Raw genomic sequence first — 26,839 nt, 5'->3', positions numbered from 1 at the left:
GGAAAAAGCATAGTTTTGACCTTTGTTGGCAAAGTAATGTCTCTGCTTGTTAATATACTGCCTAGGTTGGTCATAGCTTTTCTTCCAAGGAGGAAGCATCTTTTAATTTCAGGGCTGCAGTCACCATTTGCAGTGATTTTGGAGCTCCCCAAAATAAAGTCTCTCACTGTTTCCATTGTTTCCCCATCTATTTGCCATGAAGTGATGGGACCAGATGCCATGATCTTAGTTTTCTGAGTGTTGAGCTTCTAAGCCAACTTTTTCACTCTCCTCTTTCACTTTCATCAAGAGGCTCTTTAGTTCTTTGCTTTCTGCCATAAGGGTGGTGTCATCTGCATATCTGAGGTTATTGATATTTCTCCTGGCAATCTTGATTCCAGCTTGTGATTCATCCAGCCCGGCATTTTGCATGATATACTCTGCATATATAAGTTAAATAAGCAGGGTGACAATATACAGCCTTGACATACTCGTTTCCCAATTTTGAACCAGTCTGTTGTTCCATGTCTGGTTCTAACTGTTCCTTCTTGACCTGCATACAGATTTCTCAGGAGGCAGGTCAGGTTGTCTGGTATTCCCATCTCTTGAAGAATTTTCCAGTTTGTTGTGATCCACACAGTCAAAGGCTTTGGTGTAGTCAACAAGCAGAAGTAGATGTTTTTCTGGAACTCTCTCGCTTTTTCGATGATCCAACAGATGTTGGCAATTTGATCTCTGGTTCCTCTGCCTTTTCTAAATCCAGCCTGAACATCTGAAAGTTACAGTTCACATACTGTTAAAGCCTGTCTTGGAGAATTTTGAGCATTACATTGCTAGTGTGTGAAATGAGTACAATTGTGCTGTAGTTTGAACATTCTTTGGCAATGGGTTGAAAACTGACCTTTTCCAGTCCTGTGTCCACTGCTGAGTTTTCCAAATTTGTTGGTATATTGAATGCAGCCCATTAACAGCATCCTCTTTTAGGAATCGAAATAGCTCAACTGGAATTCATCACCTCCACTAGCTTTGTTCATAGTGATGCTTCCTTAAGGCCCACTTGACTTCACATTCCGGGATGTCTAGCTCTAGTTAAGTGATCACGCCATTGTAGTTATCTGGGTCATGAAGATCTTTTTTGTATGGCTCTTCTGTATATAAAATACTATTAAGTATTTTACAGTATTCTGTATATAAAATACTATTAAGATAAAATACTATGCTCCAAAAATGTTTTAACCAAAGACAGTTCTACTGTAATCCGTTTACAGCCTTAAATCGACTATTTGAAATTGAATGATATATTAAAAAAAAATCTCAGATGCTTACTGTCTAAAAACTCAATTAAAGAAAAATCACTTTGTTACCTCCTTTGTATACCAGAGTCAAGTATCAACTTGAAATAGAGTCTCTAAATACAACTATGCTTTAAATAGTCATAAAGTTATTTTTTACCAAGGAATAAAATTTTAAATGCAGTTTTTTAGTTTAAAACTTCTATAAAAGGGCATACATGATGCCAAATCTGCCATTACTTTTATAAACATGCATATTTTAAACAACGATTTAAAATGAAAATCACTTAGTGGCACACTTATTAGAATTACTTCTTTGCTACTTTGCATCAAAAAACAGGGGCTGATAGGATCAGTACAGGAAATAAGCCAAAGGTTTCCAGACAGTAGTTACCTTGCTGCTGCTTTGGCTAAGCAGAAAGCTACAGATTTATATTCAAGAGGCTAAAACTTCTGTCACTTATTTAAGTTCTTGGTCAAACTAAGAGAGACTACAGTATTCCTCAGTTTCTGCTCCAATGCTTCTGACACCTACTCTATACAACATAAAAAACCCAAAGAACGGTGCTATGCTATGCTTAGTTGCTCAGTTGTATCCAACTCTTTGCCAGCCCATGGACTGTAGCCCACCAGGCTCCTCTGTCCATGGGGATTCTCCAGGCCATAATACTGGACTGGGTTGCCATGCCCTCCTCCACAGGATCTTCCCAACCCAGGGATCGAACCAGGTCTCCTGCATTGCAGGCTGATTTTTTTTATCAGCTGAGTTACCACGGAAGCCCCAAAACTGGAGACATTATTTAAATCCAGGACTCAGTAAACTGCTCTATCCCTGAAGTCATAACTGTGGTTTTAGAAAGAGTAACACATTATTCATGAGTAGGAAACCTCAGACTCAATATGTGATTACATGTCATTTTACTCAATGGAAGCGTCTAGTAGCTAGTACCACGTCTACGCCTCAGGTGTTAAAAAAAAGATCTGCACATTCGCAAACAAGTCAGAACTTAAAAGTGTGCAGTAGTAATACCCTTAAGGTCCACAAGATGGAGCTATTACCACATGAAAAGATAACCTCAGACCAGACCACTAAGGAAACTGCCTTTTTTTAAACTTTATTTTGTATTAAAATATAGCTGATTAACAATATTGTGATAGTTTCAGGTGCACAGCAAACAGACTCAGCCATACGTATAAATTTATCCATTTTCCTCCAAACTGCCCTCCCATCCAGGCTGCCACCTAACATTGAGCAGAGTTCCCTATACTACACAGTAGGACCTTGTTGGTTATCCATTCTAAATATAGCAGTGTGTACATGTCGATCCCAAACTCCCTAACTATCTCCTCCCCTCATTCTTACTTTCTGGAGACCAGAAGTTTGTTCTAAGTCTGGGATACTGGCTAATCTTTTAAAATAAAATATCAACAAATGAGTAAAACATCTCAAGTAAAAAAAAAGCGAATAAAAATCAGATTCAAAGTTTGGAAAATACATTGACCGCTTTATTAAATGATAAATACATAGAGATCCTCAAAAACCACATTATCTAATACTATAAACCTACATAAACTATTAAGAATGTAGAAGAAAAGAAAGAGAAAGAGAAAGAAACAACATTATAAGAAACAGAACATCTTTCAGGAAAAAAACTACAGAAAACAGAAGAACTCTGAAAGCCTGAAGGTTTGGTACTTCTTAGAAATTAGCTGAGCCAAAAATAGCAAGGAGTATCCTGCAAGAAGCCTCAGGGACCATTCACTCATTTTTCACCAACAGATATGTATTGAGCACCACTGTTTTGTGCCAGATACAAGCAGTGAACAGATTTCAGGCTTTCTCAACGCCCGAAGAGTTCAGAGTCCTGAACCACATCACTTAGCTCACAGGCCTCAGGCTAAAGCCTGAAGTCCATACATCAAGGTGAAGGACTATGTAAAAAGAACATTTAGCGATTTTTCAAGTGTAAGTAGCTACTGTCTCTTTTTTTAAAGCAATGAATGCGTAATAACTTTCAGTCACTACTTTCCCCATCAATTATTATCAAAGAGGGTGTTTTTCAATTATTTTGATATTTTAAAAGGGAAGATGTTCTTATTCTTTAGAAGGAACTACTAGTAAACAACAGTTTGTTTCTCCTAGACACCATGTCTGCAGTTCAGGGAGCTGCCACTAGGCAATGATACTCGGGATTTTCAGGGCAACTGATATGAGAAATTCAACTAATCACTCCACTACTACTGGGGAAAAAAAAGCAACACTTTTTCTGTTAAAACATTATGCATTCTATTTGGAACTCTTGTGCACTGTTGACAGGAACATAAAATGGTATAGCCACCGTGGAAAACAGCATGGTGGCTCCTCAAAAAATTAAAAATAGAATTACCATATGATCCAGCAACTCCACTTCTGGGTGTATGGCCCGCAACCCCAGAAGTGAAAGCAGGTCTTGAAGAGATCCGTACACCCATGTTCGTGGCAGCATCGTTCACAACAGCTAAAACGCAGAAGCATCCAAGTGTCCAGAAGCATCCAAGTGTCCGTCAAGGCCCGAATGGCTAAGCAAGATGTGGTATGTACATACAATAGGATACCATTCAGCCTTACAAGGGAAAGAGATGCTGACACGTGCCGCAGTGGGGGTGAGCCCTGAGGACGCTACGCTAAGGGAAATAAGCCAGTCACAAAAGGACAAATTACTGTATGATTCCACTCACATGAGGTATCCAGAGAAATCGAATTCATAGAGACAGAAAGCCGAATGGTGGTTTCCCGGGGTTGGGGATGGGGGAGAATGGGAATGGGTATATAGAATGTTAAGTTTTGCGAGATGAAGAGAGTTCTGGAGATGGAGAGTGATGATGGTTGCAAAACAAGATGAATGTACTTAATACCTCTGAGCTGTATACGTCAAAGTAGTTAAGATAGTAGATTTTATGTTATGTGTATTTTACAAATTAGAAAATTGGAAAAAATTATGCATTCTAATATTTCCAATGTTTATGGCATTTAAATACTACCTAAAAATTCATGCTTTCTTTCTTTAATCCTAACTGGTTTCAACTATTACTTAGCTCAATCCTGGATTTATTATCTTGTTATTCCCATTGTTAAGGCTTCTCAGAACTGTTCTCCACTTCTACTGTGTTTTGGATTTTAAATCCTTGCTCTGGCATCAAGCTTTCAGCTCCCAGATTACAGTTTCAGAGAAAGAAAGCCTGAAGGTTTGGTACTTCTTAGGAATTAGCTACTAATTTCTAAGAAGCTACATCCTACTAATTCCTAGTAGGATGACCTTGACAAGGCTGTAGGAAGCAGGGGAAAGACAAACCACAGCTTCCAAAGTCTGAAACACAGCCATCAGTCTGACTGCCCAGATTTATAATCATTTCATCAGTAAGATGAAAATGTTAACGCTATAGCTATCCAGATTCTAAGGAGATCAGAAATTCTAAATCATAGCGTTCCATTAATCAAAAAGATTTAAAATAAAATTGCTTTAGAAATAGAAGAAATCAACCTATATCTCAATCAGGTTTCTAACTTCATTGATTAAACAGGAGCATTACAGTGAGCATAGGTTTCATTTCCAAACTGGTGAATTTTCTTGTGAATCAAGTCAGTAGCCTGACAGGTCATTTACTAATGAATAGGCTATGACTATTAGGTAAGCTGTTACTACTAACATAATTAAGTACATATATAGGGAACATATTCTTAATTACATCCCACCCATGAATCTTAGTAGTAACGTCAAATGTGTCTTTATTGGAAGACTTATGAATGCCTCATGACTTATGATCTTTTCCCAACACTGGATCTGAAGTCTAGTGAACATGACATGCTGTACTGCAAAATTGCCTAAGTGGCTTAAATTAGCATTTCCATGTTGATTCTTCATGTCTCTCTAAATAACTTCAGAAATCAAGTAGATATACCAGACTTAGGAAGAAATATGAACTCATCCTGATTCCACCATCCTTTTAATTTTCTGCTTTGCAATAAAATTTGGGGGAAAAAAAGTGGTGATAGAATTTTCTTCTAAATTTATCAAGAGTAGATATGGAGGAAGAGGCTAAAAAAAAAAAAAAAAAGGACAGCTTGCCTTATTTTTTTTTCTAACCTCTAGAGTATTTTTGAAATATAAAATTCCTATCAGAAAAGCCCATGTGAGTTCCTCCTGTGCGCTGTTGATGGGGTTGTAAATTCTACCGTTATGGAAAACGCCTCAAAACACACACAAGAAAACTATCGCATATGATCCCGCAGTCGCACTTCTGGGCATCTGTCCAAAAGAAAGTAAATTAGAATCCTAAAGAGAGATCTTCATGGCGTCACTCACGGCAGCGTTACTCACAACAGCCAAGATATGGAAACAATCTGAGTGTCCATCAGTGGGTGAGTGGACAAAGAAGATGTGATACACGTGCACGCACACACGCAAATGGAACACTCAGCCTTTAAAAAAAAAGGAAACACTGCCATTTCTGATACTATGGATGAATACGGAAGATACCATGTAAGTGAATTAAATCAGAGAAAAACGAACACTGCATAATCTCACTTGTATGTGGAATCTAAAAAAGTTGAGCTCATAGAAACAGAAAGTAGAACGATAGTTGCCAGGGGCTAGAGGGGTAGGAGAAATGGGGGGCATGTTGATCAAAAGGTACAGATTTTCAGTTATAAGAATGATAAGTTCAGAAGATTTAACGTATAGCACTGTTCTATGAATTCTGCTAAGATAGCAGATCTTACCAAACACACCCAAAATTTGTGGATGGAGAGGTTGATGAACATGATTAAGAGGATCATTTCACAACGTTTACATATACCAAAATATCGCACTGAACACCTTAAATACAATGACTATTTGACGATTATATCTTTATAGAGCTGAAAAATAAATTTTTAAAAATGGGCTCCTGAAACTCTTTCAATGACAAGTAACAAAAGTCTATTGGAGAAGCTGACACAAAAGAAACGTGATTACCAAAGTTCACTTGTGTGCCCCTTTTTCATTTAAATAATAATTTCACAAAGGAAAACATGATTTACATCAACAACAAAAAAATTTTGCTCAACAAATTAAGTGTCAGGGGGTATAGTTAACCCATTAAAATTCAAAAACAAACACGATTCAGTAATGCTCATTTGTTTTCCAATCACACAAATTTTTACTCATAGCAATTTCAAAAAACTCTTGTATTTGGTAATGCACAATGCCATATACCACACACATAGAAAGTAGTAAAACTTAATTGACATAACTAACAAGCTCCTATTTTTTCCCTTCAGATGAGCTTTAAGATGACTAAATTTTGGAAATAGATAGCTTAACCATACCTGTTTACTTTCTTATCTTTATAAAATCAAGCAAGAGTCTGCATATTGAGCTGTCAACCTTTCCTATGATTTGCAACGACTAAGAATTTTGACCACAGAACCTCTTTCAAGAAAAATGCACACTTATACCAAATTGCAATTTCAGAAACATCTCAGAAACCCATCGATGAGTATTCCAGGGTCTCAAGGCCACCAAGAATCCCCAAACTAGAAGAGTTTACAGCCTTCCCAAATGAAAAAAGTTCTTACTCATTTCTTTTGAATTCTAAGTTAAAAAAAAAAAATTAAGCAAACTTTTTTAAAATTTTTTCTGCCCCCCCCCCCTTTTTTCTTTATAAATATCAAAGAGCTAGCAACTGTAGAAAATCTGGAAAATACCAAAAAGCACAGAGGAAAATCCGCCACCTGTTCTCACTTGAGCCAGTGTGGCTCAATGGTTAACACGCAGGTTCTAACACCGGGGTCTGCATCCTGCCACTGCTGCTTATGAATGCTGGTTGGTGATCCTGGACAACTAAGGTAATGAAAGAACCCAGCCTGGAGATTGGAATGTCGGCTAAAGGAGATAATCCACATAAGGGCTTTAGCATGGTGCTCAATGTAATCTAAAACACCCACTAAGACCAACAGTGCTCAGAGGTGAAGCAACTTGCTCAATAAGACCAAGATAGTTAGCGGCAAAACCAGGCCTAAAACCAAGGTTTCTTACTCCCAGTTTAGTGATCTTTCTACAACAGAGCTCTGAAAGGCTTCGCACAGAACCAGTCATTGTGGTTAACATCATCATCTATTGTGGGGGTTTTTTGTGTGTTTTTTTTGGTTACTGTATATTGAGACTTTATAAGCCAGGCATTGTGAATGCATATTACATGCATATTTAATCATCACAACTTTTTTTAAGTCAAACCCATCCAAAAAATTTTGTCTTTTTACTTATTTTTTTGATTGACATATAATTGACTTAAAATATGAGTTTCAGGAGTACCACATGGTGATTTGATATTTATATACATTATAAAATCATCACCATGATAAGTCTAGTTGCCATCTGTCACCATACAAAGTGATTACAATATTATTGACTATATTCCCCATGCTGTACTACATCCCCATAACTTATTTTATAACTGGAAGATTGTACCTCAATCTCCCATAACTATTTCCCTCATCCCTGTTCAGGCAACCACGAGTTTGTTCTCTTTATATGAGTCTGTTTCAAGTTTGTTTTATAACTTTACCTTTTTGACAAAATTGATAAACCAGAGATTACGGTCAGGATATCTGTTTTTAAAATTTAGCCATCTTAAAGCTCATCTGAGGGGGGAAAAAATAGGAGTTTATTCTTAGTTACGACATGCCAATTAAGTTTTGTTATCACTTTTCATCTGTGTTCCCAGTTCGAACTTCGGTTTGGGAAACACAAAATTCCAACCAGTCTATATACATATAATGTTGGAGAAGAGGAACAGTATTTAAATTATTAATTTAGTGACATTCTTTAAAGTTTCATTTATAAAACTGTCTATAAAAACAAACAGAAAATTCCAAACAAAGCAACCCCTGTAAGGAAGTGAGTACCACTGACCCCTGGAACAACACTTTGGGTTTGAACTGGGTAGGTTCACTTACATGTGGATTTTTTTCAATAGTAAACACTACAGAACTACATGATCTGTCAGTTGAATCCCCGGATAGGAGGAGTACAGGGGGCCAACTGTAAATCATGAGCCAGTAGGGGCCTTAAGCCCACATTGCTCAAGGGTCAACAATAATCTAAAAAGCTTCCACTTGGGTGGCATATCTCTAGAAATTTCAGGTATAGTAAGATAGTATCTTTAAAAAGTTAAGAATGGTGCACAACTGCAGAAAATATCCTGTTCAGTTTCTAGAGCCACCACCCATTTGATTAGAAGCTTGGCTTTTTTTAAAGGCAAAAAGTTCCATATTTACATATTCTCCCAACAGTCACCTGAAAACCATTACGGAAGCCTATATGGTTATAACTGGTATTGAACACAGAAGTTTGAAGAAGGCAATGGCACCCCACTCCAGTACTCTTGCCTGGAAAATCCCATGGACAGAGGAGCCTGATAGGCTGCAGTCCATGGGGTCGCTAAGAGTCGGACATGACTGAGGGACTTCACTTTCACTTTTCACTTTCATGCACTGGAGAAGGAAATGGCAACCCACTCCAGTGTTCTTGCCTAGAGAATCCCAGGGATGGGGGAGCCTCGTGGGCTGCCGTCTATGGGGTCGCACAGAGTCGGACACAACTGAAGCGACTTAGCAGCAGCAGCAACACAGAAGTTAAGGATATGGAATAGAAGATAACCAAACTTCTAAAATTAGAACATCAACTCATGATACTTGAGCACTTTAAGATTTTGATACAGCTTGATTTTGATAAAGCTTTTTAATCTACCCAGTGTTTCACACCATTTATCCTGTTTATGTTCTGGATACTTAAATTTTCTGTTATCTCAGAAGTTTTAAGTCAGAATACACTTTGAGCTAGAGATGGTTTTATATTTGACCCCAAAATAGACCCAGAGCAAAGGATATCCCTACAATTAAATATCCAGTGAGTCCCTCCTTCACTTTCACCCAGTGGATTTGGAAATAACCCAAGTAGGGTATCCGAGTCACAAAGATTTCCAGAATGGGCTGGATCGATTATCTAATGACACATAATAAGAAATCAAATACTTCCTGTCCACATTTTTTTTTCTTTTGGCCTCACCATATAGCATGCAGAATCTTACTTCCCCAACTAGGGATCAAACCCATGCCCCCTATAGTCTAAGCAGGAGTCTTAAGCACTGGACCACCCTAGAATTCCCAAATTCTACCTACATTGAAAGGTCCTGATGTGGAGTAGAATACAACCCTTTGGGCATTTTTTCCTTATAGAGCTGAGTTGTGCTAAAGGCACATTCCCTCATTATCATCCCTCAAACTGCAGGGCACATTAGGGATAAAGTCTATGTGTACCCACTCAGAAATGTATTTACATAAACTTAATCATACTGAATTTTTTTTCCCCAAAATATCACACTCTTCTGTAACCAATGGAATTAATCAGGTCTTTTATTTAGGCTAGAATCCAAAATAAGTTATGTGTACCACACCCATGTTTTGTATAGACTAAACTTCCTTAAAAACAAAACAAAAACGATTCTTTCCTGCCTCTAAGGCAGGAGTCTTCAGTTCACTGAGGTCTCGACCACTGGTGAAATCCACGGTCATTGCAAGAACTTGTGCTTTTAAGCCAGCCCAGGATAGTACAAAGGGGCTTCCCTGCTGGCTCAGAGGTAAAGAATCCCCAGCATTGCAGGAGACCGCTTGCAATGAGGAGATCAGGTTCAATCCCTGGGTGGGGAAGATGCCCTGGAGAAGGAAATAGCAAACCACTCCAGTATTCTTGCCTGGGAAATCCCATGGACAAGGGAGCCTGGAGGGCTACATACAGTCCACAGGGTTGCAAGAGTCAGACATGACTTAGCAACTACACCACCACCACCAGGATGGTACAAAAGCAGACTCTTTACTTGAGTAATCCCAGATTATAGATACAACAGTCCTGTGTAAGACATTAAGGAGTTGTAGGGTAACCAGAGTAAAGATGTTTTACACAACATCAAAAAGTAATCTCAGCTTCCTATTTTGGGGTAACTTGTAGCAGCAACAAGACTAGGCACCATAACTGCTATGATTTTTCTGGTCCTAGGCTAGAATATTGTCCAATAACTTACAGCTATGGGCTAAATGTTTCTGTCCCTCCAAAACTCGTATGTTGGAATCTTAACCCTCAAGAGTGATGGTACAGTAGGTGTGACTTTTGGGAAATGCTTAAGACGTAAGGGTGGAATCCTCGTGAATCGGATCAGTGCCTTATAAAAGAGGCTCCAGGGAGAGGCCCAGCTCCTTACACCACACAAACAGCTAGAACTCTGTGACCACAAAAGGGCCCTTGCCCAGAAATGCTGGCACCCTGATCTCAGCCTTCTAGCCTTCAGAACTACAAGCAACAAATTTCTGCCCTTTATAAGCTACCCACTCTAGGTATTTTGTTACAGCAACCCCAACAGGCTAAGATACTACGAACACACACACACACACAAACCCAGCTATATGTTAAGAAAATGGTTTCCTTCCTTACTACATCTGTATGTCAAGGTATCAGTAAACTTAGGGTCATCATTTTATACCTCTTGATTATTCAAAATGGTCTGAAATGTAACTGCAAAGTACTTTGATTACTAATTATACAAGACAATTCAAGCGAACCAAATGATGCCAAGTCAACCAAATGACGCCACTTCAAGAGGAAAGAAGGATTCTGCAGTTCATATCAACTCCCAGGAAATCAGATGTAACAAATTAAAAGGTTCTGAATAAGTACAGCTTTGAGAATCCCACTGGAAAACACATGCCAATTAGAGGTCTCTCCTGTAACTATGCCACATAATTGGCCTTGGGTTGTTTGCTCCACTGCTTCCAGTTAGAACCCAGCTCAGGCAGGCTACTCAGAAGCAACACACAGATTAGATTTGCTGCCACTGTCCAAGTGTCAGGACAGAACTGTAGCAATCTTTCTGGTAGAAGTACAATTAATTTATCTATTTCTGATAGTCCAGCACAGAAAAAAAGTAAGACTCAGCACACATAAGGATAAGATTTCATCTTTATTATTCTAGACAAACACTGGAATGTGATATTCACAGGTATTATGTATTAACATCTAAAAGATTTGCACTCACTGTGGGTCAAGTTTCCTGGCTGAATAAAAAACAAAAAACCTTAAAGGTATAAAAAGGAATCAGACATTTGTCCTTGTATGTATAAACTAAATATATATAAACTTTTCCTATTGGGAGGGAGCATAAAACAAGCAATGGCTTAAGAAAAAAACTATTTAAATTTGCACAAATAATACATGCTCTTTGCAAAGAGAGGAGGAAATATAAAAAGGCAAAAATGAAAATAAAAACTGAAAGAGTTACCAGCAATTCTGGTGGGTTTTTTTTTTTTTTTAACCCAGGCAGCTTTAATACATTTGTTTCTGTTCCTCTACTCCTTCTCCAAATTATAGCTGCTTCTTCTAACCAAAAAAATCTGAATCGAAGACAGTATCCTTTTTAGTCAATGCACCTTTAACTCGTAACACAATGAGGCATTTTAAGCACTTGTTAAGACATATAAGAAAATCCGCATGTCAAACTAACTGAGCTGAGCAAAAAGACTATGGTCAGAGAATGAGGTCTTACCTTATCTGCATAAATTGGAATATCATGAAATGGAGAGATATATTGTCCTTTTTCATTTTCTGCAAAATCAATTAGAAAATATTACTTTTATTGGTTAATTACATTTCCAGATGCATGAAGTACACGTTTTTCAAGACTTTTTTTCTTTTAAGAGAATGTTTAGATTTACAATAAAATTGAGAAAAAGGTATAGAGATATCCCACATACCCTCTCCTCCCTATATCAATATCACTCGCCAAATTTTATTCCCACCCCAGAGAAACTGGTTTTATACTTGACTGCTCCAAGACCAGGTTAGGTTTTCATTCTACTTGCTCCTTAGGGGTCTAGGAGGTACTAACCTCTGGTGAGGGTGGGGACTGCTTTACAAACCTGTGTACCCCAGACCCTGTCTGCAGTTTCTGGTATACAAAAGGCAAGCAAATTGTTTGACCTTACATCAGTTAACAGAGCTAATGACATACCTGGGTTCAGGGAGAAGGGAGGGGACCAATTTGTCAAATTATAAACCATGTTGCTTTAAGTGGTGTTTCCAGGGAGACAGAGCCATCTGAGATCATAATTTTTCTTAAGGATAATCTAGTTGTAACTCACTTTAACAGGCAATTTCTGTATTCTAGAGAACTAGCTCGCATATCCAAAAAGTACTTCTAAAACTTCCTCACTATTCTTTAGGAAACTTAAGGCTTAGTCCACATTGCATTCCTTCACGATTAAAAATCAAGGTGGAATAGGAAAAATTGAGCAGTGACCACCCCCAATGACCCTTCAGAGTCAACAGTGACTTGTGATCCAACCCACTATTAGTTTTAAAAAGATTGGCAAATTAACATTATAGAGGTAAAAACTTCTCCTATTAAAGAAGGATGCTAAGAAGTCTATTAATTTTTTTAATTGAAATTATCCAGTACTCACTACCTATGCATAATCTGAGTAAAAACTGTTTTTCTTCTGTAAATATAACTTGAAAACATATACCGTATCATTCCCGAACCTTCAAACTAGAGTCACTTCTCTAAGTCCCTCCTACAGAGAAATTCTGGAGCCAACACTAACTCCAGGAAAACTGCTCAGTGAATTATTTGTCAAAGGTTTCTGCACTGCCCTTGCTGCTGAATCCCGAAATTCATAAAATGGGTGGGGGAGGTCCCACACTTTTTTGGATTTTAAATGGCAGTCTGAACTTCAACTAGTTGTGTAACTTTACAGCTCACTTTCCTTTTCCTCTAATACGAGGCTACTTTAGGCTAGGAGCTTTGTTCTTTCAATATTAACCGTGTATCCCCTCTTTCCGTCTCCTTACTGCTCTTCATACCCGGAACTCATAGAACTCAAGGCACCTGCCCATTTCCTCTGGAACAAAATAGTGAAGCAGTTAAAAGAGAAACGCCTCCGTTATCTCTAATAATCTTGGAACGGTGGAAGGGAGGGGGATGGTAAGAAGATACAGATAAACAAGAGATAGCTTTCCCCCACCTAGGAGGCTAAAGGAAAGCGGAGCCTACAGCCTTTAAGTGCATACTTCGGGTGGGTACCCCTTAGACGAGATCCCCCGGCCCAGGGGCCAAAACTTGGCACTTTCTTACTCATGCTTGCCCGACTGACGTCACCTGTTTGACGGGAGGGGAACAGCTTTCTGTTTCATAAGGCATCTTTCCAGCATCAGGGCTACGGGAAACCAACCGTCAGGGAGACAGAAGCGCCACTGGGACCTCAGAGGGACCGGTCCAGTCCTCTACTGACCGCTCCTGATCCGGGCCTCAGTTTCCCCGTCTATAGGACGTGGGCCTGGACTTGACCCCGCCAGGTCCCCACAATCTGAGCTACAGTGGAGGAATTAAGGTCTTAAGATGTCACCACCATCACCTCCTCTCCCCCACCCCGTTTCTCCGAACTGAATAATCCTCTTACGGGCATTAGCTTAGCCCAAGACACCTTACTTAGGGTGGTGGCTCAGTGGTGTCCTTTTCCCATCAGACACTGCCTGAGCCGGACACCTGCGAAACGAGCCTGGCGCAGGTTCAGGTCCAATCGGGCGCGTGAAATGGGAACGCCTATCCACGCCGTCCGACGCGCGAGCGGGACGTGTCAAATGAGGGCCAGGCCCTCCTAGACCCGCCGCCCAAGTCCCCGGGACCGGTGGAGGAGGCCGGCGGGGGCCCGAGACAACGAGCCGAGCGCGGGTCGCAACTGCTGGAGCGGGAACCGAAGCGAGGCCCGGGAATGAATGGGCGGGCTGGCAGGGAGGGGCCGTGGGCCTCCGACACTCACTGAGGAAGACTCGGTACTCGAGGGTGAAGGGCGCCGCGCGCTCCTCGCTGCTGAAGCCGCTCATCGTGCCGGAGACCAGCCGCCGCCGCTGCTACTGCTACAGAGCCACAAACCCGCACGCGGCGCCGACTGACAAGAAGTGAGCTCCGCGCCTGCGCACTGCGGAGACTGGCGCGGCGAGCAGGGCGGGGAGCCGCCTTTAACGCTGCTGGCGCGCTCGCACCCACCCCAAGCGCAGGCGCACTTCGTAAGGCTGGCGAGTCCCGGCACCCTAGCTCCACCCCCTCGGGCCGCGCCTCCGCTGACCGCCGCTCAGCTCGCAGGCTGGGCCACGTGGCTGGCGGCCGGCTTTGGCCGTGATCCTTCTGACCTGGCGGGCTTTGTGCCTCTGACCTAGGAGGGTAACCAGTTCTCAGCTTGGACCACCTAAGAATTGACTGTTGACATCTCGCGCACACTGGGAGCTCACCTTTGACTCACACAGCCTTCTCCGCAGAGTAATTCCTTATCTCAAAAGAAGTTTAATAGGAGTCAGCTGCTTTACCTGACGATCTGTGCCAGGCGGGAGCAGTTTTCTGATCCGTTTAAGCAAAGTTAAGGCATATTACTGACACCAACCTGCAATGGCTCCCAGCTAGGTAGGAGCTCCATCACGTTCTAGCGTGTGACATCGAGCAAATTGCTGTTAACGTCTGATTCAGTTTCTCACCTGGGAAATGGAGCTGGTCAGAGTAAAGATTTCAAAGGTTGCAGGGATGATGAACCGAGTTGATGGACGTGAAGATCCGTCCATCTAGGGAGGAACATCCCTAGATATCCAGTGATTAAGACTCTGCCCTTCTACTGAAGGGGGTGCGGATTCGATCCCACGTGTTACGTGGTGTGGCCAAAAAATTTGCAAATATGGAAAAGAAAGGAAGAGCTGGCTTGTAAGCACTCAGGAAGTGTAACTTGTTATTCCCACCCTTATCTGCAGAGGATTAAGTCCGCACCCTCTGCTTGCCCAACACTCCCCATACCCTTAGGACTTCAAATGGAAGCACTGGAAAAGTCCAGGCCTAAACTCAGAGTCCCTTGAGGACGTTTCTCTCAGGCACAAGCTCTTTGAAGCTTATTTTTATACCACTGTTTCATGGGTAGCCCCCAAAAGCTAAAGTCTGATTGACGTTATGGGCAGATAATTTACATCACTTACATCCCCAGTTCTGTATGTTGGGTTTTTTATGTAAATTTCAAAATCCTCAAACTAAGCGATAATTATTCACTAATTTGATTACAAAGTTATTTCAGAGAATGCCTGGTTTTATTTAAAAATTTTGATGGGTTGGGCCTCTTTAAATAATCTTGATTTTCTACGACATAAAAGATAATGTGCCTCAAAGATATTTTGATTTAAACTCTTTTCCCCAAAAAAACAATGTCTAATATGTAAAATGAGATGTTCCCTGTATTAAATGAAAACCTAGTAAGTTAATTTTCCAGTTAGTGGTAGTATCCTTCCCTTGTCTCCATCCAAACTCTTGTTAATCTTCAGAAAGCCATGACTCACTGACCTTTTAAACACTATACCACACAGCTTTACCGTAACTGGAACACAAGGGCAGGGAAAAGAAAAGAGTAGAGCAGTAGTTCAGTCAGTAATGCAACAGATTACTGAAAGTTCAAGGTATCTCTGCAGAGTGAACACTAAGTAGGCTCACCTTCAGAGAGTTTCCTAAAAGGGTGTGGAATCTGAACTGCGCTGTCAGTTTTCTACCTCTAAGCAGATGGAGCTAGTTTTCTTAGAAGAACCCCAGAATCTCATGTGTAACTGACTTGTGAACAGATGGAAATGATGCAATCGTCTGCCACATGCACTTTCCCTTTTGCTTCCTGCTACTAAGAGCAAGAAAATCAAGTCTTGCTGACCTCTGGACTTGCACACTAGCTCTTGTTTTATTGAATGTCTTGGGAGAGCCAATCAGTACCAACTCCAGTAAAAAGCCAAATCCTGCCTTTGCTCGGGCACAAGTCAGTGCTGTGTAACTTTCCCTTGCGGGCAGGTGCAGTGAGCCCCACAGGCCCTTTGGACCTTGTTCTCCTCATATCCCTCTGGAGCCTAGCACAGTACCTGGCCTAGAGTAGGTGTTTTAATGACTCTTTGCCAGAACAATAAGTAGAGGAATTGATGAAAAGGAGAGCAAAAATACCTTCTTAAGTATAATGGTTTGACAAAGGATGAACCCAGCTGTTCTCAAATGTTGTCTCTCTTGCTCTATAACTGAATCCAGTGGTGCTTTTTAGTCCACATCTTGCTGTTTGCTGTAATTAGCCTTGTTGCTGCTGCTGCTGCTGCTAAGTCGCTTCAGTCGTGTCCGACTCTGTGCAACCCCATAGACGGCAGCCCATCAGGCTCTGCCGTCCTTGGGATTCTCCAGGCAAGAACACTGGAGTGGGTTGCCATTTCTTTCTCCAATGCAGGAAAGTGAAAAGTGAAAGTGAAGTCGCTCAGTCATGTCCAACTCTCAGCGACCCCATGGACTGCAGCCTACCAGGCTCCTCCGTCCATGGGATTTTCCAGGCAAGAGTACTGGAGTGGGGTGCCATTGCCTTCTCCGTTAGGCACCTCCAACTTCCTGATGCCCTCTCTCTTCCTTGGCTTTGTGACTGCATTTTCTTCTGACATCCCTCCTACTTCTCTGGCCCCTCTTTTCTCATTCTCCCCTTTAGCCATCTCTTCGTCTGGATCATCACTACTTTTCTAACTTCTCATGTTCTTTCTCTCTAGAGATACCCTCTCCCTAGGTTATCTCATGTATAATTTTGGTGTCAACTACCACCTATAGGTCCTATAACAGGAAAACTTTCAAATTTATAACTACGTTTTATTTAACACTAATAACTGTTGTCTCTGCTAGGTGGTAGGGTTGTAGTGCTTCAAAAGACATGGTTGTGGGCCCCACAGAACTTGTAGTCTGAAGGGAAGACAGACTTCAACAAGTACGTGCAATAAGTTTGGATAAGTAGAGGGTGTTCCCTGGTGACCTAGTGGTTGGAATTCCAGGCTTTCACTGCCATGGTCCAGGTTCAGTCTGTGGTCAGGGAACTTAATAGATCCCACAAGCTGTGGAGGCAAGGCCAAAAAAAAAAAAAGGTTTGGATAAGCAGAGTGATAAAGGAGGTACAAGGATTTGCATTATAGGAGCAGGGAAACTTTTCAAAGAAATGATCCTTAATTTATGACCTAAAAGATTAGAAGTGGTTAATAAAGCAAAAAGGAGAAAACAGAAGCCAGAAAGAGTGTATTAAGAGATGGAACCAGAGAAGAGGTCAAAGTTAAATGACTTCCAAGGAGAGCCTTGGAAGGTGTGATACAAGGATTGGACTTTTTCTGAAGGAGCAATGAAAAACTGGTAAGTGTTTTTAGCAGGAAAGTGACATGATCAGAATTGCTTTTAAAAGTAGCTCTGGGGACTTCCCTAGTGGTCCAGTGGTTAAGAATTCTCCTTGCAATGCAGGGGATTCTGGTTCCATCCCTGGTAGGGGAACTAAGATGCTACATGCTGTGGGGCAACTAAGCCCAAGCGCCACAAAACTACAGAGCCTATGCACCTCAGTGAAAGATCTATATGACACAGCAAAGATCCCACATGCCACAACTAAGACCCAACGCAGCCAAATAAATAAATAAAACACACAAAAAAATTTTTAAGTGGCTCTGTTAGCAGCTTGAAGCCTGGATTCAAGTTTAGCAAGAACAGGCAGAGAGAACCATGAGAAGTCTGTTGCAGTGACCCGGGTAAAAGACGGTGGTGCCCTGGACTTGGGTGGCAAAAGAGATTAGTGATTACAGAGCTGTGTTCAATGTAGATTCAGTGGAATTGATCACTGGCTGGACAGAGTGGAAGATGAGCAAAATGGATTTGAGGATAATTTCTAGGTTTCTGGCTACAATAACTGGTTGAATGGTGTGTCATTTACTGAGATAGTTTGGTTAGGATGGAGGGTAAGAAAAATGATGACTAGTTTCGAATATTATAGGAAACACTGCTAGTTGCTGCCCGATAACCATATCACCTTCTCTTTTCTAAAAGAATCCTAAGTTTGTTCAGGAGTCTAATCCTCTATGCATACCTTTGCTTCAGGGCAGCCAGCCCTTCCACTGTCTTCAGGAATGCATTTTATTTTTATTTTTTTTAATAAAGTATAGTAGATTTACAACATAGTATTAGTTTCAGGTGTACAGCAAAGTGATTCAGTCACACACATATATCTATCCATGTTTTTTCAGATTGTTTCCTCTTACGCGTGCCTGTGTGTCAATTACTTCAGTCATGTCCGAGTCTTTGTGACCCTATGGACTGTCGCCCGCCAGGCTCCTCTGTCCATGGAATTCTCCAGGCGACAATACTGAAGCGGGTTGCCATGCCCTCCTCCAGGGGATCTTCCTAACCCAAGGATTAAATCAGACTCTCCTGCATTGCAGGCAGATTTTTTACAGCTGAGCCACCAGGAAAGGCCTTTATCCTTATAGATTATTGCAAAATATTGAGTATAATTCCCTGGCTATACAGTAAATCTTGTTGCTTATCTGTTTGATATATATAGTAGTATGTATATATTAATCCCAAATTCCTAATTTATCCTTCTTTCCCTATGCCCACAAAGAAATGCATTTTAAATAAGCTAAAACAGTCAAGGTTGTCAGTATTTGTTTCAGGCACGCGCATGTGATACAATTCTTCCCAATGTGATAAACGGAAGGCTTCCCAGGGTGTTTCCTGGAAAGGTTTTATCTTAAAAGGAGAGTATACTTCTGAATACTTGTTATTTGAAGCCACAGAAATTTTAAAAGTTGTTGTAACATCATAATCTGGGCTTCCCAGTGGCTCAGTGGTAAAGAATCAACCTGCCAATGCAGGAGACACAGGTCTGATCCCTGGATTGGGCCGATCCCCTGGAGGAAGAAATGGCAATCCACTCCAGTATTCTTGCCTGGAAAATTCCATGGACAGATGAGCCTGATGGGCTATAGTCCATGGGGCAGCAAAGAGTTGAACATGACTGAGCAACTGAGCATGCATGCACGCATGCATAGCATCATAATCTGGCCAAAAGTGACCAATACAAATAACTAAAACTGTGTAGCCCTCTTATGAGGCATCAAACATCAAGAGAGTTTGCCTGAGAACCAAGCTGACATGCAGAGATCAGCAAATCAAATGATGGAAAGAACTTGAGTTCTTAAGATGTCTTTGAGTTACTGACTTAACTAAGCCTGGACTTAGTTTGCCTCTGAATCTCTTACTGCATTAGATGATAAACTTCTTAGAGTTTAAACCTGCTAAATTGGGGGTTTCTGTTACTTGAAGTCAAAACATCTTGGCTTAAATAGACAAATAGCCTGAAAAAGGAATGAAATCCTAACTCTTGCTACAACATGTTCTACCCTCCCTGAATAAAGCAAGACAGAGGGCAGTGGGGATTAACTACTGCTCAAACAGAGAATGATTTAACACCACCACTGGCTATGTGACAGATAAAGTAATTTGCTCAAATCACCAAGCTTGGCTTTTTCCACCCACACTCATTTGGTTGCTTACACATGACAATAGCTGCATTTGTTGGTATTGGGATTCAAAGGCCTGGGCATTGCAGTTAGCAAGAGAACACAAATAACTCAAGGTGGGACTGACAGCCAGTTCAGCAGCTTTCATCTCATCAATGACCCCAGAGCAAAGGAGTCGAGAGGATAATTTCTTTCAGCCCATGGCTGCCATGAAGGCTTGACATGGTACTGAATCAGACTAAATGTACATCATTTACTTAAACTGCTGGTATTTCTTCCATCTCAAATCTGTGGAAGCCACTGAAAGTGATGAAAATATGGTCTTCTGGCCAAAACAGTAGTCTGGAACCTGGCTGGTTTTATTTCTTAGGATTAAAGGGGACTTCCATCAAGCCTCTTTCTTTCGTTTTGAACCTGTTTCCCAAATATAGGAAGGAGAATTCACAGCAGCTTGAGAGAATAGCAAAAATCTGGGCTTCCTGGTCAGATGCATCAAGATTTGAGTCTCAGCTTCAGTACCATCTAGTTATGTGACCTTCAGTAAGTTACTTAACTTCTTTGAGACTTACCTTTTCCATCTATAATATGGGAATAATTTTAAAATACCTGTTTATGTAATTATTTCATTAATTCAACAGATATTTATTGAGTGCCTCCTATGTCCCAGGCAGTATCCTAGATCTGAGTCCACAAAAGTGAGTGAAATAGACAATAGCTCCTGTCCTCATGGAGCTTATGCACTGTTGTGAGAGATAAATAACAGTCATAAAGCATTCCGGAGAAGGCAATGGCACCCCACTCCAGTACTCTTGCCTGGAAAATCCCATGGACGGAGGAGCCTGGTAGGCTGCAGTCCATGGGGTCGCTCAGAGTCAGACACGACTGAGCGACTTCACTTTCACTTTTCACTTTCATGCATTGGAGAAGGAAATGGCAACCCACTCCAGTGTTTTTGCCTGGAGAATCCCAGGGTCGGGGGAGCCTGGTGGGCTGCCGTCCATGGGGTCGCACAGAGTCGGACACGTCTGAAGCGACTTAGCACCAGCAGCAGCAGCAGCATAAAGCATTCAGTACAGTGCCTGGTTTTTAACAGGTCTCAGTAAACGGTTTGAGCTGACCAGAAATGTAATTGTTGAAATTCAGTACCGTTTTGATATGCATTAATTCCTTCCGTGTTGATTCCTCTCCTATCTCAGGGCCTTTGCACATGATATTCTCTGGTTGGGTTGTTCTTTCCTCAGCTATTCCAATGGTTCTATCTCTCACTTGATTCATATCTATATTCAAATCTATCCTTAGAGAGGCCATTTCTAATAACCTATTAAAATAGCCCTCCAACCCTAAACACCTTCTGTCCAGAGGATCCTTTCAAAGGGTCTGTCTTGTTTTAGAGGATGAGATGGTTAGATAGCATCACTGACTCAATGGACATGAATTTGAGCAAACGCCAGGAGACAGTGAAGGACAGGGGAGCCTGGTGTGCTGCTATCCATGGGGTCACGAAGAGTTGGACGTGACTTAGCGACTGGACAACAACAAATCTTGCTTTAGACCCATTCTTGATAGGTTTTAAAACCTTCTATTTAGTAATAAATTCCTCTTAGATTCAGGGCAAGATTTTGTACTAAAGTCTCTATGATATAATCATATTGTATAATTACATTTCAGCATAATCATATTTTTAAAGATATATTTGAAGACACTGTAAATAAAAGATATAAGAATGACCAACAAGCATATGGAAAGATGCCCAGCATCCCTAGTCATCAGGAAAATTTTCTAAACACTGATCCTACTCAGTGTTGGCAAGAACAACTAGAGTGCTTGTATACTGCTGATGGGAATGCAAAATGGCACAGCAACTTTGGAAAATACTTTGGCAGTTTCTTGCATAGTAAAACTAGACACTTACTCTCAACCCAACCCACTCCTAGGTTACTCAATAGAACTGAAAACATGTATACATATAAGGACTTATGTGTGTTCATAGCAGCATTATTCATAATTCATAAATTCATAAAAAGTGTTAACAACTCAAATATCTATCCACTGATGAATAGACAAGTAAAATATCATAGAGCCATACAATGGAATACTGCTCAGGTACAGACAGGAACAAACTGCTGATTCATGCTTCAACATGGATGAGTCTCAGAAGCATTATTCTAAGTGAAATAAGCCAGATCAAAAAGCTACACAAGTAGGTGACCTTCCCAAATCAAAGAGTGGTTATCTGGGGCCAGGAGGAGCCGAGAGGGTTGACTACAAATTGGCACAAGGGAATTTGGGGGAGATTCTGGAAATATCTTGAGTGTAGTGGTGGTTACACAACTGTATACAATTAGCTAGAACTCATCAAAATGTGCAGTTAAGATGGGTGCATTTTACTGCAAGTAAAGTATGCCTCAATAAAGCTGTTATAAATTTTTAAAACACATATACACATAGAAAATAATTCCACAATTATCTCTTGTAGCTAGATTTGGGTGCTTTTTATTTTCTTCTCTTTGTTGATCTAAATCTTGTAAAATTTCCACAATGGAGTGTTTGTGTAGAGAGAGAAAAAGAGAAACAATAAAATGTCATAAACATTAATAATTGGGTTATTCAACAAGGAATCTATTGTTGATTCAATATTGTTTGCTCGCAGTGAAGCCCATTCGGGTCAACCTCCTTCCCATTTGTCTTTCCTCAGTGGCACTTCAGAGGGGTGAGCTGAGGAAATATGCAAAAAGGCACAGAGCTTAATAGCAATGCTTTGTCTATCCAGCTCTCGGCTTGGCTCTCACCTGGATTTCTGGATGAATACACAGTAGACTAATGATAGGGGGGCTCTCATCCGACTTTGCCAACTCTGCCCTCCATTCCAACCCAAATCATGCATCCCCTGCGCCCCAAGAGAAAGTCCTCGGCCTACGGCCGGCAGACTGTGGTGTGCGGGGCCCAGGCTGGGCATCAGTCTCCAGCTCCCGTTGGCCTGTTGAGTGCTGCGTGGTGAAGTCAAGAGGCCATTCATCAGTGAAGACCCATGATTAGAATGACTGCTCGTGCTGCAAATGGCAGGACAGGACATGGAGTCCCTCCAAGAGTTCCTCTGGGGTGGGGATGCTCAGTGTCCACAGGCCCTTGGCCCTTTCCCCCATCACACATCCAATTCATTTCCAAACTTGCTGCCTGTGAAAGGGCAGTCACCTTAGGAGACCCAGCCAACCTGTAGGCAAATGGAAGCACATGGGCAGAAGTCCACGTTGCTCACCCTTGTGTACCCTGGGGTAACTGGACAAGGCCCCTGAGAGGGCCCAGGTGTTGGGTCATAGGATACCAGCCAGAATAATAAAGCTATACTTAGAAAAATATCCTCATGAAATAGCATTTCATGGAGGGAACATACAATTTTCTAGCCACTCCAGTCATGAAGTAAAACCCAGCTCAGAGTAGTGGGGGTGGGCTAGGAGCATAAGACAGATCACAGCATTCCTTGAACTATTGCTATATCACCCATACATGCCAAGTCAGAAGAGATCCTGGGTCCCAACCTGGGGCCTCTGTTCTCAGGGCTCACACAGACACTATTTTCAGGAACTTTGTCTAGCATCTGAAACCTCTACACATTATTCACAATAGTTAAAATGAGGAAGCAACCCAAATGTCCATCGGTGGATGAATGGGTAATGACTGGTATATCTATACAATGGACTATTACTCAGCCTTTGAAAGGAAGAAAATGACACTTTCTACAACATGGACGAACCTTGAAAACATTATACTCAGTGAAATAAGCCAATCACAAAAGGACAAATCCTGTGTGATTTCACCTAGAGTGACTGAATTCATTGAGACAGAAAGTAGAATGGCAGTTACCAGAGGCAGGAAGAAACAGGGAGTTATTGTTTCATGGGTACAGAGTTGCAGTTTGGAATGTTAAAAAAAAGTTCTGCAAATGGATAGTGATGGTTATACAGCAGTGTGAAGACCCTCAATGCCACTGAACTGTACACAAAAATAGTTACAGGATAAATTTGATGTGGCATATGTGTTTTGCCACATACACAAGAAACCAAACACTCCACAGATAGCCACAAGGCCTCACCTCTCATGAAAGCATCAGGTCATGCCTGAATCAAATCAAATTTGAACAAGCAGACACAGCCTCTGATGGATTTTTTTAGAAAAGAAATTTAAAAACCAACAAACATATGAATTATGGCCTAGTGCAATTTTTTTTTTCTTTTGGCCAACCCAGTCTTTCAAAGCATGGCATCTTTGGGGAAAAGTGAAACAAAGGGGCCTTGATAGAAGGCTGGCTTGGGTGAGTGCCCTGGTCTCCCCCTAGGCTGTGATTCTGTGGTTGGGGAGGCCATGCTAAGGGAAAAACACGCACCAGAGAAAAGACCAGACAGTGTCTCCCAACAGATCCCCCCAGCCACAGGGACAAGCCTTTGGATTTAAGATGGCCCTTTCTCTGGTCTGGTTTTAGAGGCTGGCGTCAGAGTTCTTCAAGGCAAGCAGCCGGGACTTCTCCAGCCTATACTCTAGCGACACAGAACACTGATGGAGGACCAGAAGTGGGTCCCAGACACGCACTAGCGAATGAGGGACAGGATGGCACTCCCTTTCCTGAGACCCTCGTCCATCATTCCTAGACACCTTGACCGGAGTGGGGTCATGATGGATCTTGGCAGCCTGCTCCATTCACGGGTTATAGATAGCATACACAGAACAGCTCAAGCCGGATATTTCAAGAGTAAACACAATAGACTCTCATTTCCCAGACCAAGAGCTTGGGGCGGGAGGATGCGATTGCTGGTTCTGTGAGCATTCTGCCTCATCATCAGGCACACAGCATTTGCGGGAATTTCCACCTCTCCTCCCCAATCCACCTTCCTTGAGAGGCAGGAAGGGGCATGGGAAGAAACCATCAGAAGACAAATTCTAACTCAAACCCTGCCCCACCCCACCCCACCCTGGGGCCCTTCCCCTCTTGGTCCTTTTGAGCCTCAGTTTGAGGATGGCAACATCTCTTTCAGCCCATTTGCATGGATCAAACATGTCTGGGGACATGCTTGCAGAAAACACTGTACAACAGCTTAGGAGTTTTCTTCTGCCCCTACATCTAGTACTTAAAGTGGAGTCAACAGGGTTAAGTCATCCCGTGTCAATTAAGAAAACTGGCGGGGCCTCAGAGTCACATTCTCTGCCCTGGAAATGTTTCTTTTTTATTCACTAAAATTCTGGCAACAGTGTGTGTTCTATAGAGATAAGGAGGAAGTATCCAGTTAACTACAGATGACTGGGGCCATGCAAGGATCACAGGGTAATCCCAATTCCTCCCACCTCCTGGAGAGAAGCCTCTCTCTTTAAGGTGATGCAGGCATGCTGGGTGAGAGCCAGAGCAAACAAGGGGTGGATCCCATCCTTTTTTAGGGCACATGAGTTATCCATGCTGGGAGAGGTTTAGTGTTTGTCATCCCAGAAGCCTCAGGGGACACCGTAGCATTGGTTGGCCAACTTCTCCCCCACAATCCCCTGGAGGGAGCAGGGAAAGGGCCTTGGGAATGTTGTGTACTTGCAGCTCTCGTGAGCAGATGTATTTTGGAAGGCTGAAAGTGGGTGTTCTGCCCTCCTTTCCTCCTGTCTGTGAATAAATAAACTGATGCTTCTTGTGACCCTGAAGCTGACTGTCACATTGTGAGCTTTGACCTGGGTCTGGGTGATGGTGGTGGGTCCTATGAGAGAGGAGGGAGGGCAGACACCCCCTTCTCTGGGCTCAGACCCAGAGTGTCTGTGACTGACACAGGCTTCCCAGGGATTGTTCTGCAACTGCTCAGGCATCAGTTCAGCTCAGTTCAGTCGCTCAGTCGTGTCCAACTCTTTCTGACCCCATGGACTGCAGCACGAGGCCTCTCTGTCCATCACCAACTCCTGGAGCTTGCTCACTCATGTCCATTGAGTCAGTGATGCCATCCAACCAACTCATCCTCTGTCGTCCCCTTCTCCTGCCCTCAATCCTTCCCAGCATCAGGGTCTTTTCCAATGAGTCAGTTCTTTGTATCAGGTGGCCAAAATATTGGAGTTTCAGCTTCAGCATCAGTCCTTTCAATGAATATTCAGGACTGATTTCGTTTAGGATGGACTGGTTGGATCTCCTTGCAGTCCAAGGGACTCTCAAGAGTCTTCTCCAACACCACAGTTCAAAAGCATCAATACTTCGGTGCTCAGCTTTCTTTATAGAGCTCATGCTCAGGCATGACGTCCTGTTAATGGTACTTTGGGGAGAAGAGAATGGCCCTGGACACTTCTTAAAACAAACAAGACAAACCTACACAGAACACACTGTGTTCTCTTGGGAAGGGATCAGGGGAGTGGCTTCAGCCATACATAGGAGACCCCAGGACATGGACACCAAGCATCAGATGGACAGGCCAGCCTTGCTTTTCACTTCTTCCCAGATGTTTAATTAGGATTCACATTTTTCACTGTGCTTCCCCCTAAGGGGCCCTTCTGGAGGCAGCTGGAGATGGTCAAACCAGACAGGCAGGCACTGGAGTCGTGCAGGCTCTAGCTGAGAGACAGGCTAGTCTCATCTCCTCTTTCAGCCTCAGTTTTGCACCCGTAGAGGGGGTATGTTGTTGTTTAGTTGCTAAGTTGTGTCCGACTCTTTTGTGACCCCATGGACTGTAGCCTGCCAGCCCCTCTGTCCGTGGGATTTCTCAGGCAAGAATACTGGAGTGGGTTGCCATTTCCTTCTCCAGGGATATTCCCAACCCAGGGATTCAACTGGCATCTCCTGCTTGGCAAGCAGATTCTTTACCAGTGAGCCAGCAGGGAAGTCCCAGAAGGGGGATAAGAAACCCTATTCCCAAAGTGTGAGAACTCAGTGAGATGATGCCTAATGATGCCTGTGGCTTCTGCTGCAGAGGGTTTCAGGGAAACAGCTCGGCTCTTTCCCCTCCTCTGCCTCTATCTGAGTGGGAAAGTGACAGAGAAGATTCCACTAACAACTGCTCACTGCCTTGTGTTTGAGAGGGAGACATGTGGCTGCCTCTCCTAACACCACACCAGACGCTGTCATGCCTGGGTGTCTCACGTGCGGTCGTGGCCCTCGGGTTCAGAGGCCTGCGCTCCGCGTCCCCC

At 42.2% G+C, this 26,839-nt stretch overlaps 1 protein-coding gene across 1 annotated transcript in view; it reads right to left on the bottom strand.

Moving 5' to 3' along the window:
* Window positions 1-14,354, bottom strand: part of PPA1 (pyrophosphatase (inorganic) 1) — a 34,167-nt gene extending 19,813 nt beyond the window's left edge. The window contains exons 1-2 of the mRNA XM_018042574.1: window positions 14,158-14,354; window positions 11,886-11,944 (exon numbers count right to left, since the gene is read on the bottom strand). Of these exons, the coding sequence (XP_017898063.1) occupies window positions 11,886-11,944; window positions 14,158-14,221 (123 nt within the window). The 5' untranslated portion in view covers window positions 14,222-14,354. The remainder of the gene's footprint in view (window positions 1-11,885; window positions 11,945-14,157) is intronic.

This window comes from Capra hircus, chromosome 28, assembly GCF_001704415.2.
Source record: "Capra hircus breed San Clemente chromosome 28, ASM170441v1, whole genome shotgun sequence".
Lineage (NCBI taxonomy): Eukaryota > Metazoa > Chordata > Mammalia > Artiodactyla > Bovidae > Capra > Capra hircus.
Note: the sequence above shows the minus strand (reverse complement) of the source record. Positions and strands in the feature narration are given on the sequence as shown.